This window comes from Humulus lupulus, chromosome 7, assembly GCF_963169125.1.
Source record: "Humulus lupulus chromosome 7, drHumLupu1.1, whole genome shotgun sequence".
NCBI classification, from domain to species: domain Eukaryota; kingdom Viridiplantae; phylum Streptophyta; class Magnoliopsida; order Rosales; family Cannabaceae; genus Humulus; species Humulus lupulus.
This window is the reverse complement of record NC_084799.1, coordinates 190,940,261-190,957,170: the sequence shown is the minus strand read 5'-3', so window position 1 is coordinate 190,957,170 and position 16,910 is coordinate 190,940,261. Positions and strand designations below refer to the sequence as shown.

Sequence of the window (16,910 nt, the reverse complement as noted above, 5' to 3'; positions counted from 1 at the left end):
TGAAAATTCAATTGTTATCCTCAGTTATGTTTTTTTATGAGTAATGATTGACACACATTCAAATTATATAATTATTTACACATAATGATGTATAATTAATTTCAACCACACAATTAAAAGTAATATGGTATCCACTTAAAATTATCTATAATTAAAATTTAACACATTATTGTATGTTTAAAGTGTATACAATTTGAGTAAATGTCTAGGGGTACTTTTTTTTTATTTATTGATCTCCCCAGAAGAGAAAGTTTTATTTGAATTTTATTAGTCTCTATTTTCTTTAATTGAGTGTAATTGAGTATATATATACTATACTATACTAATCTGGTTTGATATTTAGTCATAAATGCATACTTCCTAAACAAGTTTCAGTTTTCATTATTTTCTTTGTTTTTTTTTCTTTCCTTTTTCTCTTTAATTTAAACTGATATGTTCTATGTGTAATGTTCCAAAATCCCTAATAAAGTTTAGGATCTTGATTAGGAGGCCGGGAGGACCATAATTGATTTATTGTGCCATTAAATGATTATATGCATGATTATGTGAATTATATTATTATATGATGATAAATGCATGCATATGGGTCCACTTTTCATTATAAGGGCATTTCAGTAATTTGGCCAGTTGAGTGCATATTTGTATATTTTCATGCATGTTGGTGAACTATGAATAAGACCACATTATAATGTGGATTTGTTCGAGCCATTTGGCATGAGACGATTTTTGAATGCAAGTTATTGGTTTGGTCATAACGGGATTAATTTCGGGGCTCGGGGTAATTTGAGGATTTGTACATTACTAGGAATTAAAGGGTAATGTGATATGATTTATTAGCATTTGAGAATATTGGGAATAATGGGAATTGGAGGGTGTTAATTATGATTAACGAGATAGAGGAGAAATGACGATTTTGCCCTTGGTGGCTGTTAAGGGTTTTATTTAAGCTTGGGGGCGTTTTGGTCTTTTGACCTAAAGGATATATATCAGTTAGAAAGTTGTAGAAAGCTTAAGCAAAATAGAGCATGCTTTCTTCTTCTCTCCCGATCATCATTCCTCCTCCTTTTTCCTTTGAATTTTTTTGAAGCCCAATTGAAGATTCAAGCTAGGGAACCAAGCCTTGAGGGTATAGGGTTATGTTCTACCATTGAAGAGGGTGTAATTCTAAGCTTGAGGTAAGTTTTTAACCATGGAAACTTTGGTTTATGCTCTGTTTTCCTTTAGATGTTCAGTTGGGATTTTGATTTGGATAGTGAGAATTGATGAGGGTTTTTGGTAAAGGATGATTAGATTTTGATGCCTAGGACATGTATGTTGGGTATTTGGGTTCATTTGTGAGTTTGGTTGAGGTTTGGGATCAGTTTGTGAAGCTTGGAATTTGAAAACTCGAAGGAGGAAAAACCAGGGCTAATTCAGCTTGTTCCTAGCGCTACAGCGCCCAAGGGAGGGTGCTACAGTGCTGTCCAAGGCCAGTCAACTCTGGTTGTAGTACTGGGGCGCTAGGGGGGCAGCGCTGGGGTGCTAGGGGGGCAGTGCTGGGGCGCTACCCTATTTTTGGGCACTTTTGAGGGTTTTTGGCTCGGGGTTTCAATTCCTAAGGCTCGGGATCGAATTCACTAACCGTTTGAGTACGATTCGAGGTCCCGGGAGTGAGGTTTAGGTCGAGAACCTTTTATTGTTGATTTCATTAATTGGATTCCATATTTGGTTATGACTGGGTGATCGCTAAGGGATCAAATGATTGATCCTTCTCAAGGGTCGTTCATTTGTTATTTCTCGCTCGAACCAGAGGTAAGAAAACTGCACCCAATATGTGATGCATGTGATGCATGAGATACATGTGATTAGGGCATGACATGAATATTGAATATGAGATTGATCAGAGCTTGAGTCTTTGTAAATGTGCACGATCATAACTATGTTAGTGATTGTTGAGTAAGCATGCTAAATGCCCTATATTTGGATATTTGACATATGATATATGCCTGGTTGTATTGCTTATTTGTGAATGGAACTGGCCTATGAGTTAGGAATCGGCAATGGTGTTAGTATTGATTGTGAAGTTGTGACTTATTAGTCAAGTTCAGCAGTAAAACTGAGCACTAATCGTATGGATTTGACCTATGAGTCAAGAACGGTATTGGCGTATTTAACGCAAGCCGAAAAGATTATATCTAATCGACATAAGCATTGAATGAATCATTAGGAGCATTAATGCTTGACCGACCTCAAGTTCAATGAAAACTAAAAGCGATTGTCTAGCCTAATGACTAGTTACTTAGAGCCAGGGCCAGAAGGCCCAGATGATTGTATCGTCACATGGCTAAGGGTGTGGAGCCCAAGTTAGTGACTCACTCATCTGGTTTAAGTTAGTGACTCACTCATCAGTCACTCATCTTGTTTAAGTTAGTGACTCACTCATCAGTCACTCATTTGATTAGGGCTACACGCCCCAACATGATTATCAGAATCTCAAGTGTTAATCACTCATCTGATTATGGCTATAAGCCCCAACATGATTATCAAAATCTCAAGTGTTAATCACTCATCTGATTAGGGCTACAAGCCTCAGCATGATTATCAGAATCTCAAAGTGTTAATCACTCATCTTATTAGGATTGACTTGATAGTCATCCATACAGGATGGTAGGATCCACAATCATTATTTGGACTTATTTGCATGCATGAATAGGGCTATTATTGCTAGGCATGCCTATTATGGCTTAGTAACATGTTATTACTGTTCATGAGCATAATGAGTTTTCTTGCTGAGCTTCGGCTCACGGGTGCTATGTAGTGCAGGTAGAGACAAAAGAAAGTTGGATCATGCTTGAGTTGGAGAGCTTAGGTGACGATGTGTACATATGTGGCTGCTCGATCGCCACGGCTGAGGGTTTAAAGAGGAATTAGGGTTAAACCCTATTTTGCCGCTTAGGTCGGCTGGTTGTAAATCTTTTGTTGTAATTAACCTTTAAATTATATTTTTGAGATCTCAATGTATACAGTAAATGTTTTAGTGAAACGTTGTTTCTTAAAAAAAAAATTTAACCCTAAACCGTTAAACATATTTAGTTACACAATTATGGCCAAATAACTCGATTAGCGAGTTTAACACTGTTAACGGTCACTGAATAGTAGAGCGTTACAATATGACTCAAAAGTTTAAAATAAGATGTTAAATTAATTTTCTTCATTTCTTAGGACCTTAAAAATAGAGGAGACTTAATTAATTAACTGCGTATAAACTTAGAGAAAAACTATTCAAGATACTATTTTCTCCGCGTTTGACACTAAATCTAAGACTTTTTTATTTTAATCAAATTTTATTTAATTTTGATTTAAAAAATATTTAGCTTTACAGCTTTTCAATTCATTACAATATTTCTTAATTATTTTTCATTTTAAAATCAATATACATATATTGATATTTAATATTTATGAATTAAATATATCAAATTTTATCCACACTAAAACAACAATAGTATCATTTATTTGTTTCATAATAATTTTAGAAACATCCTTAGAAAATGAACCTTACTCCACATCATATATCATTTTACTGAAAGGGAGAATAAAGATTTCATGATAAAATATATTTTTTTAGTTTAAAAAACAGCAGAAAAAAATGAATTTGAAGACAGATTGAAAAATAAGTAAAAAGTTGAAAAGCTAAGCTCAATATAATTTTGTTGCTTATTATTCTTCATATTTTTGTTTATTCAGTTCATATTCATTAACATAATTAAAATATAATGCTTAAACATTTCCAAATTGCATATAGGTTTATTGGTAAAACAAGAAAAATTTATCAAAGATATCCATCCATGGGGCACAAAATGAAAGCAAAAGTAATAGTGGTAGAAAAAGGATTTGCAAAATCTGGTAAAAAAAAATATCAGAGTTTAGTATTATGTGGCTTGTTCAATAATTTACTTATTTTATGATTTTTTTTAATTACTCTTATTTATTAATAGTAATACAATGCTACACATTTTTATAGGGCACACAAATACAAGTCATCTTGTATGATGACCACATTAATTTTTTTTGAGAAAAAGCTAATCATCCACAAAAAAATACTACATCTCAAATGCAAATGTAAAGAACAATAAACTCCAACATCAAGTGATATCAAATTCGTATGAATGGGTAATCAACAAATATATTTTAGTTGATAAAGTGGAAGACAACAAAATGGAAGCATTACTATATTATACTTTCACTCCTTTGGCTGACTTCCCTTCATATATAAAGACATCAGTTGATAGCATAAATTTAATATTCTTAATTTATATTATATTCTCCAATATAAAAATAAAAACAATTTTTTTTTAATTATAGATCTTATTGGAGTTGCAATAGCTATTAATCCCAAAAAAAATACATTCATACACGAAATAACTTGCAAGAGATACAAAAAATAGTACTTGTGAATCAAAAGTAAGATACTCAAAATTATATCAGGTAACACAAGTATTTATTTAATTATATTTTTTTTAATCATTTATATTTTCTTGTCAATAGGAAAAAACCTATTTTACTAAAATGTTGGGATCAATTTGCTAAGCCTGAATCTAGCGCAATTGAAAACATAATCAAAACAAAACCTTTAATTGTGGCATGTGACAGTTACTTCTTTTAATTGCAACTAATACATTTATTTAATATTAATTTATAGTTTATATATATTTTCTAGAATTACATTAATCTTCATTATATGAAATTACCCTTTTATTAAAAACATAAATATTATACATTTTGGAGTTGTTAGAAGCTCAAAAAGTCATTCATTTTATACCGTTAAAAAATATTACAAATATATTTGTCAAATTATGTTTATATTATTTCATTTTAATAGTGTCTAAGAATTCTCAAATTTACTTGTGAAACATCATTCTATTTATTAAATCATATTGTGACCATAGTTAATCTTTCAAACTATTCATATTGTTCACCCTCAATTTAGCTAACGATACGGAGTCAAATTTACGACAGGATATAAAACGACGCTTGAAAATATAATCTAATGGAAAAGAAAAAAATACCAAAAAATTATAGTGGTTCGGCCCCAGTGATTGGTAATGACCTACGTCCACTCAGTGTATTGTTATTATTGAACTTCAAAGCTGTGATAAAAAAACTAGGGTTCTTTGAGTTTCACAAACCTTGGAAAGATTACAATAGAATGAAGAACAATCACTATAGCTCTTTCTCTCTTAATATCAAGCAAAAAAGCTAATGAATCCAAAAAGTCCATTCCTTGAACTATTTCATGCATATATATAGGCTCAAGGAGGGTTTTACATGCTAACGTGTCATGTCTTTCCTTAATAATCGCGTATCAAGGATAATTATGAAAAAATATTCAAATGCACTTAATATTAGATTACAACTTAAAAAGGAAATAACTCGGGCTTCACGATCAACCTAGTAGTATCAAAAATTAACATTGACGATGAGGCACGCTTCTGGTCAATAGCCTAACAGCACATTTACCCTTCAATCCCACCACGTGTCAATCCACGTGCGATAAATCTTTGCCACGTCGTCAATAGCCATTTTTGGGTAAACATTTGCCCCCCAAGTTTATTTATCGCGACCAGCAATAAGTAAACTTAGGAAACCGACTCTTCGAATACCTCACGAAATCTGTCAGAACCGCCCGTGCTTTCTCGGAAAAGGTGACCAATCATGTCTAATCAGGTCCTTTCAGTTTCCCAAGAGTGTGTCCGACGGCCATTCCACTTCCCCATACTTAAAAAAAAGTAACTCATGATTGCCTCTTTTAACGTGCCTTGGTCTTCATAAATAACCCTTAAGTTACCATTTTTACCTTTTACTTGCTTTTGCCTTCTTGAAAAACGTTGTAGAACTCGCGCCCCAGAGCCCAGAAATTTTCAAACATCTATACTCAGATGTTCGACAGCTCTCACCTTCGGACTTCGATCTTTATCTGAGTAAGTTTCACAAATTTTCTTGTCCTTTGAATTGCTATTCGAAATTGCCTTATGCGTGTTTTTATCTCTGAACCCCTTCGTGTTCTTGGCTGAAAATGTATGGGGATTGTTTGCATGTTGACAAATGATTGATAGGGTAGTGAAATTTTTTCCCGTAGGAGTTAGGAGCTAGTTTTGTAGTCGAGATTGTAGATTTAGGGCGTAAAAATAAAATTTTGTTCTTTTTTTTTTTAACTATAAATCTCATTAGAGTTGCAATAGCTATTAATTCCAAAATATACATTCATACACGAAATAACTTGGAAGAGATACAAGAAATAGTACTTGTGAATCAAGAATAAGATACTCAAAACTATATCAGGTAACACAAGTATTTATTCAATTATATTTATATTAATCATTTATATTTTCTTGTCAATAGGAGAAAATCTATTTTACTAAAATGTTGGGATCAATTTGCTGAATCCAGTGCAATTCAAAACATAATCAAAACAAAAACTATAATTGTGGCAATTCATGTGAAAGTTACTTCTTTTAATTGTAACTAATACATTTATTTAATATTAATTTATAGTTTATATATATTTTGTAGAATTACATTAATCTTCATTATATGAAATTACCCTTTTATTAAAAACATAAATATTATACATTTTGGAGTTGCTAGAAGCACAAAAAATATACAGTTAAAAAATATTACAAATATATTTGTCAAATTGTGTTTATATTATTTCATTTTTATAGTGTCTAAGAATTCTCAAATTTACTTGTGAAACATCATTCTATTTATTAAATCATATTGTGATCATAGTTAATCTTTCAAACTATTCGTATAAATAATCTAATTCTTATGTAATGTATTTAATATTTTAGAAATGTCGTTGTCAACAAAAATAGGTACTTCTATCATGTTATGATCAACCCTATTATACTTAGAGCATTTCCAATCTTGACACCAAATTTGGTGTCACGCCAACATCAAATTTGGTGTCAAAAACCATTTTCACTCCAACCACAACACTAAAAACTACAAAAAAAAAATTATTTATTATTATATTATTTTTTTAAATAAATTGAATATTCTTTTTATTATTATATTAATTTATCAAAATCATCACAATTATTATATCTAATTAATGTTTTAAATAAAACTACTCATTAATTACATGACAATAATACTATATAAATAATTAAAACTTGATAAATTAAAAGATCATATTGCATGTAGTAACATAAAGATTACATCACTAGAGAAAAAATATTACATTCATGGAAAAAAAATATTACATTACATTAGATTAAATTAAACCTAAAATACACACTTGAAAATATATATTTTAATTTTGTGAGTTACCATATTCGTCCCACAAGTGCTCAATTAATGCATTTCGAAGCTCAATGTGAGCTTCCTTATCCTTGATTTTTCTATGTTTAGTAAGAAATTCTTGAAACCGAGCATTATCATCTTCTACCATTTGAACATTTGGAATTGACACTTTGACTCGCTCTTCAATTACCATATTATGCATAATAATACATGAAGTCATTATATCATGTAATACTTTTTTATTCCAAAGACGTGCCGGTCCAGCAATAATTGCAAATCTAGATTGCAGTACTCCAAATGCACGTTCCACATCTTTTCTACACGCTTCTTGTTTCATTTCAAATAATTTCTTTTTTGGACCACGTGGATCATGAATACTTTGAACAAGAGTAGACCATTTTGGATATATACCATCAGCTAAATAATAACCCATATTATACTATTTTCCTTTAATAACATAATTAGCAGGTGGAGCAATACCTTCAGCAATATTAGCAAAAAGATAGGATGCCTCCAGCACATTAATGTCATTATTAGATCCCGGTAAACCAAAATATGCATGCCATATCCAGAGATCATAGTCAGCTACAGCTTCAAGAATAATAGTTGGGGACCCACTACGACCGTCATATTGTCCTCCCCAAGCATTTGGGCAATTTTTCCATTTCCAATGCATACAATCTAAACTTCCCAACATTCCTGGAAAACCTCGACGGTCACCAATGTGGAGTAGTCTTGCAACATCATCAGCGTTAGGTGATCGGAGATAGCGGGCTCCAAACACCTCGACAACAACACGACAAAATCGCTTCAAGCTTTCTATAGTTGTAGATTATCCTATTTTGATGTATTCATCGGTAGCATCTACTGGTACACCATACGCCAACATTCGAAATATATCTGTTACTTTTTGCAAACCTGATAACCCAAGTTTACCCATTCCATCCCTTCGCTGGATGACGTAATTGTCATGTCTTTGTATAGCATCCAAAATATAAAGGAATAAAGGACGACCCATTCGAAATCTTCGGCGAAACATCAAATCGGTAAATCGAGGATTCTCTGCAAAATAGTCGTTGAAGAGATTGCGATCAGCACTTTCCCGGTCACGGTTGATAACTATATGACCAGGAATCGAGCCTCGATGTGAGCCTTTGTTTTTTTGGTGTTGAGCAATGCAAAAATTGTTGTTAGCAGTAATTTGACCTACTACTTGCATTTCTATATCATCATAATAGTCATCATCTGAAGAAGACGATGATAAATAAGATGAACTACCAGGATAAGAATTCATATTTTATCAAAGTTAAATTGTATATATTTTTCGGCGTACCCTATATCATGTGTGATATCCATGTTTTATAGTGTAAATATCCTTATCTTCTGAATCCAAAATCAGAAGATAAGAAATCTCACGGATTAATCTTGGCCACTGAAATAAATTGACCACAATCTCAACCGTTGCATTGTGTTATCCAATCACATCTTATCTTCTGAATCCAAAGTCAGAAGATAAGAAATCTCACGGATTAATCTTGGCCGCTGAAATAATTTGGCCACAATCTTCACCGTTGCATTGTGTTGTAAAATCACATCTTATCTTCTGAATCCAAAATCAGAAGATAAGAAATCAAATCTTATGTAGCTTTTTCATCCCGATATAATCCCACACTACTCATTCAAACGGATTACCTCTTCCACACTACTCATTCAAAATGATCACATCTCTTCAACATATTTTCAAAACAACTACATTTTCTTCCAAAATGTCTTCCAGTCGCACTGATTCATACTCACTTGAGGAAGATATGCACTTATGCCATGTATATATTGACATTTCTCAAGATCCAATTATAGGAAGAAAGCAATCAGGTAACAGTTTTTGGGCAAGAGTTGAATCAGAGTACCACAAGAATGGGAAATTTAGTAATCAACCTCGACCAAGAAGATCTTCGCAAACTCGAATGCCTACCATTATTGGTGCAGTTGCAAAATTAAGGGGATGCATCAACCAAATTGAAAATAAAAATCCAAGTGGTGCTTCACAAGAAGATATTGTAAGTGTTTGTTATAATTTACTTATTGTTACTAAATTGTTTTTAAATTTTATTGACACCATTATTTTATTTATGTTTTAATAGTTAAATCAAGCGAAGATGTTATTAGCCCAAGAAAAAAAATATAGCAGAGGCTTCAAATTTGATCATGTGTGGCCAATCCTCAAACACATTCAGAAATTTACAAGTGATGACAACATCAATGCACCAAGTAGATTCCAATAAGATGGTTCTAATTTTACTTCGTCCAAAGTATCATCTCACAATTTCGATTCTCCGACGTCAGCATCCACCGGTATGAGTTCATTTGATCTTAATATAAATAATGAGGAAATCATTACTAATTCAATTGAAAGAACTATTGGTGTGAAAAAAGAAAAGGAAAAACAATTAGATGATGATCAATTTAACAAACTAATGGAACAAATTAAAAAAACTCGTTCAAGTTATTGAAAAGAGTAACACAGATAGAAATGAATGTCATAAAAGAAAGACTGAAGATAAAATTTTATTCACGGATTTGGATTCTATATACGATCTAGAGTTTTGTCAGCACATTCAAAGCGAAAAAAGAAGAATTTACAGAGAAAGAGCATGAACATCCGAAGTTGGAGAACAAGGAGAAGGATCTCAATATCAGGGATCACAATATCGAGCATCTCAATATCAAGGACAAAGTGCTCAAGATGAAGGGCAATGATCTCAAGATCAAGGTGAAAGATCTGAAAATGACTCACAAGATTATAGACCATATTTTGACTATCTTGGCGGAACAGGGAATAATTTTCCACGTTATTGAATTGTTGTCTTTGTATCTCATAAGGTTTATTTCTATGTTATTGCTTCCCGTTTGATTTTGGCGTGTTTAATTTTAATTTTTCAATGTATGTTTAAGTTTGTAATGTTTTTATTGTGTAACATTGACTATGATTTAAGTTTATAATGTTTTATTGTATAATTTTTAGTATGTTTCGTATGCATTACTATGATTAATATTAAAATAAATTGTAATGTGATTGTGAATGTTGAGAATGTGTACTATTGATTATAATGAGAATGTGATGTTTAATGTGTTCAATTTTAATTTTTTTAATGTGTCTTTAAATTTGTAATGTTTGTATTGTGTAATATTAAAAAAATATAAATATTTAATAATGTTTTATTTAAATTATAATTAAAAAATAATAATTTGTGGTATATACAATTTAATCTCCACATAATAAAATAAATTCTAAATTATATATATAATAATATAAATATATATAAATAATAATATAAATATATATAATAATAATTAAATATAATAAAATAATAAAAGAAAAAAAAGAGACAATACCGTGTGCTACAGTACGCAGCATATATACTGTGTACTGTAGCAAACACAGCAAAATACAGTGGATAATAATGCTACATTAGAAAGATCTCTGCACCAAATATAGCAAAATGCTGTTACATTGCACATTCCCTTAAAGTTCATATATTACTTTATAGTAGGCTCGACCCTAGGCTAAGGTAAGTGTTGACCCTCGTTTTGGTCAACTGACACGGAGTCAAATGCTTGATGTGATAGAAGGTATTGAAGTAGATTTAATGGAAAGAACAGTAAACGACACAACAAATTATAGTAGTTCGGCCCCAAGAATTGGTAATGACCTACGTCCACTTAAGCTATTATTGATATTGATTCTCAAAGGAGTGATAAAAGAACTAGGGTTCTTTGAGTTTCACCAACCTTAGAGGGATGAATAATACAATCAGAAGGTAGTAGCTATATTTCTCTTGTAAAGCATAAACTCAGATTAGCTAAAAAAGGTCCCTTCCTTGAGCTATTTTTCTTTATTTATAGGCTCAAGGAAGATTACATAAATTTGTTACAGATATTCTTTCTTAATTAATCGGATACTCAGGAATCATGGGAGATAATCTCGGATATGATTATAATTGCACAAGATCTTCTCAAAATATACGGAGTATATGACCAGGCTGGTCGTTTATAAAGTCCAAATGTTACCCTAGGGGAATCTCCCTGGTCGATGGTCGAACAGAACCTCTGCCAGGTGTCAGCCACATGTTAAAAATGTTTGCCACGTCATCCATGCCTGTTCTTTGGATAACATTTTCCCCCCAAGTTTATTTATTGCAACCAACAATAAGTAAACTTAGGAAAAAACCTTTCATATGCCCCATGAAATCTGTCAAAGTCCCTCGTGCGTTCTTGGAAACTGTGAACCAACCACGTCCAATCGCACCTTTTCGGCTTCCAAGAAACCATTTTGACGGCTGTTACACTCCACCATACCTCGAAAAAATGTAAGTCATGATTGCTCCTTTTTGGCACACCTCGGTTTCTATAAGTAACCACCACCTTCTTCTTTTATCCTTTTACTCACCATCTTCTTGCTAAAAACTTTCAAGAACCATATTCCAGAGCCCAGAACTTCGAAGTTATCAGACACCCTGCCGAGGATCTTTCACCTGCAAACCCAAAGCTTCTATCTTTCAGAATCTCCAACCTTCGTTCAAGTAAATCTTCTTTGACGTTTGACTTTTGAGATGCCATGTATTATGCCTCTGTGCTCTGAAACTCTTTGCGTTCTTAAGTAGAAATTTGTGAGGATTTTGTATATACCGTTTGATGCTTGATAAGGTAGTGTACTTTTGCTATACATAAGTTATGAATCAGTTCGATAGTCAGGATCATAGGTTTAGGGCGTAAAATCGACGTAAAAATTCGATTTTTAGGCTAGTTGAAAAACTGGGTTTTTCCCGCCCCTTAGGAGTTGAAAAAGCTTCTTTTCAGAAAACTTTTTACTTTCACTTTTCGATCCATTTTTCAAACTGCTAGCATAAAACTTAGTGTTCGGTTAGAATGCTGCTGGTTGATAGACGCGATCAACGTTATTCCAACTTTCAACATAAGTTCACAGGCTGTGCGTCTTATCTCCTCCTTTGTCTGTTTGCAGTTCATATGCAAGACCCGTGGGGAGGAGAAAAACCCATTGACGATGACCTCCTAGTTCAACTGCTTGAAGACGAAGAACATCCTTCTACATTGATACCAGATATTCCTTTTTCTCGAATTAACCAAAACACTTCCCCAATTTCGACTCAAAATATGGCTCGTACCAAAACTAAAGCCAAGAAAAGAAAAACTCCCAACACTTCTCATCAGCCTACTGCTGATGCTCCCTCAACCAGTGGTTGAGACGAAAATATTCCTGACCCAAACATTCAAGGTCATGCCCGCCCCCAACACGCTATTCAGCCGGACGTCTAGTGGCACGTAGTCTCCGCAAGTAGGGTGACGGTTAGAATGATTGCCAACTACTTGAAAAAATATAGTCTGACAGGGCTGACCCTAGTCAAACCTAACCCAGACCAAAGGGCTAATTTGCTTGGAGGTGCTTACAGCTCTTGGTCGCAGTTTAATGTTGAGGCAGGAGCCACTTTACCTCTTCATGCATTCTTTCAGGGGGTAGCCAACTACTTCGGAGTTGCCCCCTTCCAAATTACCCCAAATGGATATAGAATGCTGGCTGCACTCTATATCCTGTATAGCCAGAAAAAATGGCCTGCGCCATCGCCACATGAGGTCAACTACCTGTTCGACCTCAAGTCTAACCCCAACCAAGAAGGCACGGGGTTCTTCCATCTTTGTCATCAGGAAACTGGGTGCACTTTCCTGACTGACACCACCCATATCTCCAACGTGGGGAGGTACTACCAGGAGTACTTCCTTACGCCTGACCTGGTTGCGGACAACTTGGCTTTCACACGAGGAGGTAAAACTTTCACATCGCTGGCTTCTTCACTTAGTGTTTTTCCACCACAATGTCTTGAACTTTCACTGTGTTTCAGACCCATGGCTGCGACCGAACCCAACTCCAGGGATGGAGTCAAGGGCGACACTCTTAGCCAGCATGTCAGATGCTGAGAAGAGTGTCAAAAATTTAGTTACAGAGGCTAACCTTAGGTTGGCTGGCCTCTGGGACCCTCAACCAACTATGAGTGGGCCTTCGGCGGGGAATGCTGGCGCCGAAGCGGAACTTGAGCAGCAACCCCAAGCGTCTCCTCCGCGGAGGAGACCGACTGGGGTTACGATCAGGGAACCTGCCGACACTCACTGAGCGGAGAGGCCCTTGGCTCCCAAAGGAAAAGGAAAGAAAAAGGCCGCTGAGCCTACCTGTAACGACCCAAATTCGCTAATAAGGCTTAAGGGCCTTGATTAGTGTGCCAGGAGGGCATTATTGGAAAAATTGTGATTTAATGAGTAATTATATGTTAAATAATGTTTAAATGATAATTGATTGTATTATGTGGTAATATGACATGTGATATATGTGAGAACCACATTATTATGTGGACAGGTTCGTTGAGCACGAGTCAAGACGATTCTAGGGTCAGATAGCGGGAAAAGTCACAATGGGGTTTAAGTTATGACTTTGGAGAAGTCGGGGATATTTTTAGATAACGGGTAGTGATTTGGGTTATCGGGATATGAAAATAAATATATGGAGATATATTTGAGGTTAGGATGTCTAGGCAGGAATAATGGGGGATTTTACCATTTTGGCCTCGGGGACGGTTCCGGCACCCCGAGCCTCGGAACTAGCATAACACTTGAGACAGACTTAAGGAAGCCTTTAGAAGAAAAACATAAACCGACTTAATTTAGACTCAGCTCTCTCTCTCTCTCACACTTAAGGAAAACAAAGGGGAAAACTAAGGGAAGAAAACACAGAAAATCAAAGGGGAAACAAGCTGGAATTCTGGGATTTGAGGTGAGGAATTGAAGGTCTAGCTCAGGGGTTTGTCAAGCACTAGAACAGGGATTAAGGTAAGCATCTAAACATATTTTTTTTGGTTGAATTCTGTGCTCTAGCTGGATTTTTGGTTAAGTGTTGAAACCAGTATAGCTTTGGTGTTTTAAGGTAGAATTAAAGAAGGGAACTTGGGGACCTAGCTTGGCTACAGCTTGGTGAAGTGGTTCTACAGCAAAGGTGAGTTCTAACTCCAAGTTTAGAGGTTTTAGATTGAGTTTGGTGGCTGGTTTGTGTGTGTTTTGGCATTTGGGTTTCAGAAATTGAAAGGAAGAGATTGGAGTGTGTTATGCTGTGTTTTCTTGGGAGTTATGCTGTTTAGATCATGTTAAAGAGGTTGGGAATTAATTGGTTAAGAGTTGGGGAGTTTTGGGATGGTTGAAGGTGAGGTTTTGAGCTTTAGAATGGTGAAAAATCTGGGTTTGTAGGGGAGGGCTGTGGCTCTGTTCTAGAGCGCCGTGACCCTAGCATGCAAAGAAGACAAGGAGGTTCGGCCAAGGGGGCGCGCCGCGACGCCCAAGGCAAGGGCCGCGGCGCATGTGTGGTTCATTGAGGGAATAGGTTCTGTTTTGGGGAGGGGCTGCGGCTAGGCTTTGGGGGCCGCAGCCCTTGGTTGCACACTTGGGATTTTGAGGGTTTTAAGCATGGGAGAGTGGTCTTGGGTGATAGGGTTTGGTTTCACCACCGTGCTTGGTGGAATTAGAAGTCCCAGGAGTTAGTTTTGTAACTGGAAACCTATATTTGATTATTTATGAAACCCTATGCTTTGGTTGTGGCTAGGTGATAAAAGCTTAGGCTCGGGAACGAATCGTGCTTGAGGGGCGTTGCTCGTAATTCGATAACGGTACAGACTAAAGGTAAGAAAACTGCACCTGGTTGAATATATCTAACCGGACTAAGAGCTCCCTATTGTAGATGCTTGAAAAGATGGTATTATGCCATGCAAGCCATTTAGTGAACCAACGACCTAAGGGTGCCAAGGGTCTCACTAGTGCACAGGGCGCGGCTCAGACACTGGTATCCAAGGACAGCTTATTATGCACTGAGCTTGGTTTAACCGGGCCAGAGTCAGTGGGTTAAATAGAGGGTGCGGCCTAAGTCGTCGGCCCTGAATATTATGCGATATGAACATTATATGAAATAGAATGTGTTCTGGATTGAATTGTATATGCTGATTATCTGTTGTGGAATATCTGATAAGTATACATGCTTACTGAGCTATTTGCCTGTTGTTATTGTTTGAGTTATCTGTGATGTTTTCTTGCTGGGCCTTGGCTCACGGGTGCTACGTGGTGCAGGTAAAGGCAAGGGCAAGTTAGATCAGCCCTGACTGGAGAGCTCAGCGAGCGGAATGTACATAGCCAGGTGCTCGGCCGCCACGGTTGAGATCTAAGCAAGGACATGGAACTTGAAGACTGTCTGTTTTGGCCTTAGTATGGCTAGTGGTTTCTCATGTATTTTTAGGAGTCTGTAAACTTTCTTTAACTTCGCTTTTGTATGGGATCCCATGTTACTACAGTTTATATATGCTAAATGAGTCTTTTGAGACCAAAACCTTTTTAACCTTAGCTCTTACATGTTTAGCGACACGATTTCAAATTAATGACTTGATTAGCGAGTCTTGCACCTTTATAAGTACACAGTGTAACCGTTTTAGCTATCCAGGGCGTTACACTACCGAACTCTTTGACGACTCGTCAGATGATAACGGTACAGTAATTTCGCTTTTAAACCATTTGCCAATTCCCTGTCATCTGTTCAACGGGGATGCCAACTTTAAGAATGCCCCCATCTTAAATTCAGATTTCTTCCAGGCAGTAGGTAGTTCAGTAAATAATGTAGCGACCAATAGTTGTAGCGCGAGTACTTGTAATCTTTTCACTTTCATTTTTTGGCCCTGTGTGACCACCTTGTCTCAATGCCCGTGTTGTTTCCTTTTGTGCAGATATGGACTCCAAGGACGTCTTCAAGCATTACAGGGCTGCTGCCGCCTCTTCTGGCCAAAAGAAGGACAACAAGAGGGCTCAAGGGGAGAGCAGCAAGACTACCTCAAAGAAGGCCCGAATTGATGATCCTTCGGCTACCCCCCCCCCCCCCCCCCCCCCCTTCGAAGGAGAACTCACCACCTCCAACAACCCTTGAGCAGTCGGCCTCAACTCCCGCCGACCAGCAGCCTTCTCCTAAGGCTCCTAGCAGGGAAACACTGCACACTCAGCCCAAAGGCTCCCTGCCCAACCTCGTGGTTAGCTCTGCCAGGGAGAGGATATACAAGCTCTCCAAGCATAAACGTAGCCAGGTAGCTATCACTGAAATTGCTTCCATGGAGGCTGATCAGGTTCTCAATAGAGGGCTGAACGAGATAGTTAGCGTAAGTCAACTCCTGCTGATGTAAAATTTATTTTTGATTCCATGCCTTTACTTTATCCTTTTCTATCTGACTTCAGGGACTGCTGACCATAACCGCTGGCTGGCACTGTGCTGGGGTGTTGGTGTCTCGGGGCAGGAACTTCTATACCAGGCTCACTGAGGCTAAGCAACCACTCGAAGCGAAAAACAACAAGCTTGCTAAACAGAATGGCGAGTTGCTCGGGGAGAAAACAGAGCTGTTCAAGCAGAAAGATGAACTGCTCGAGGACAAAGATACTCTGACCAAGGAGCTGCTGGAAACCCAGGACGCCCTGAAGAAATCCAACGAATCTAGGGAAAAGTTTAGGGAAAGCGCCAAGCTCAACTAACAACAAGCTGTACA

At 36.2% G+C, this 16,910-nt stretch overlaps 1 protein-coding gene across 1 annotated transcript; it reads right to left on the bottom strand.

Annotated features, from left to right (window-relative positions):
* Window positions 1-7,723: 7,723 nt before the first annotated feature.
* On the bottom strand, window positions 7,724-8,578 carry LOC133792481 (uncharacterized). Its single transcript, XM_062230388.1, has 2 exons — window positions 8,203-8,578; window positions 7,724-8,103 (listed from the first exon to the last, which is right to left on the bottom strand). The coding sequence occupies exons 1-2, from the start codon at window positions 8,576-8,578 to the stop codon at window positions 7,724-7,726; spliced, it is 756 nt and encodes a 251-aa protein (XP_062086372.1).
* Between the last annotated feature and the right edge of the window lie 8,332 nt (window positions 8,579-16,910).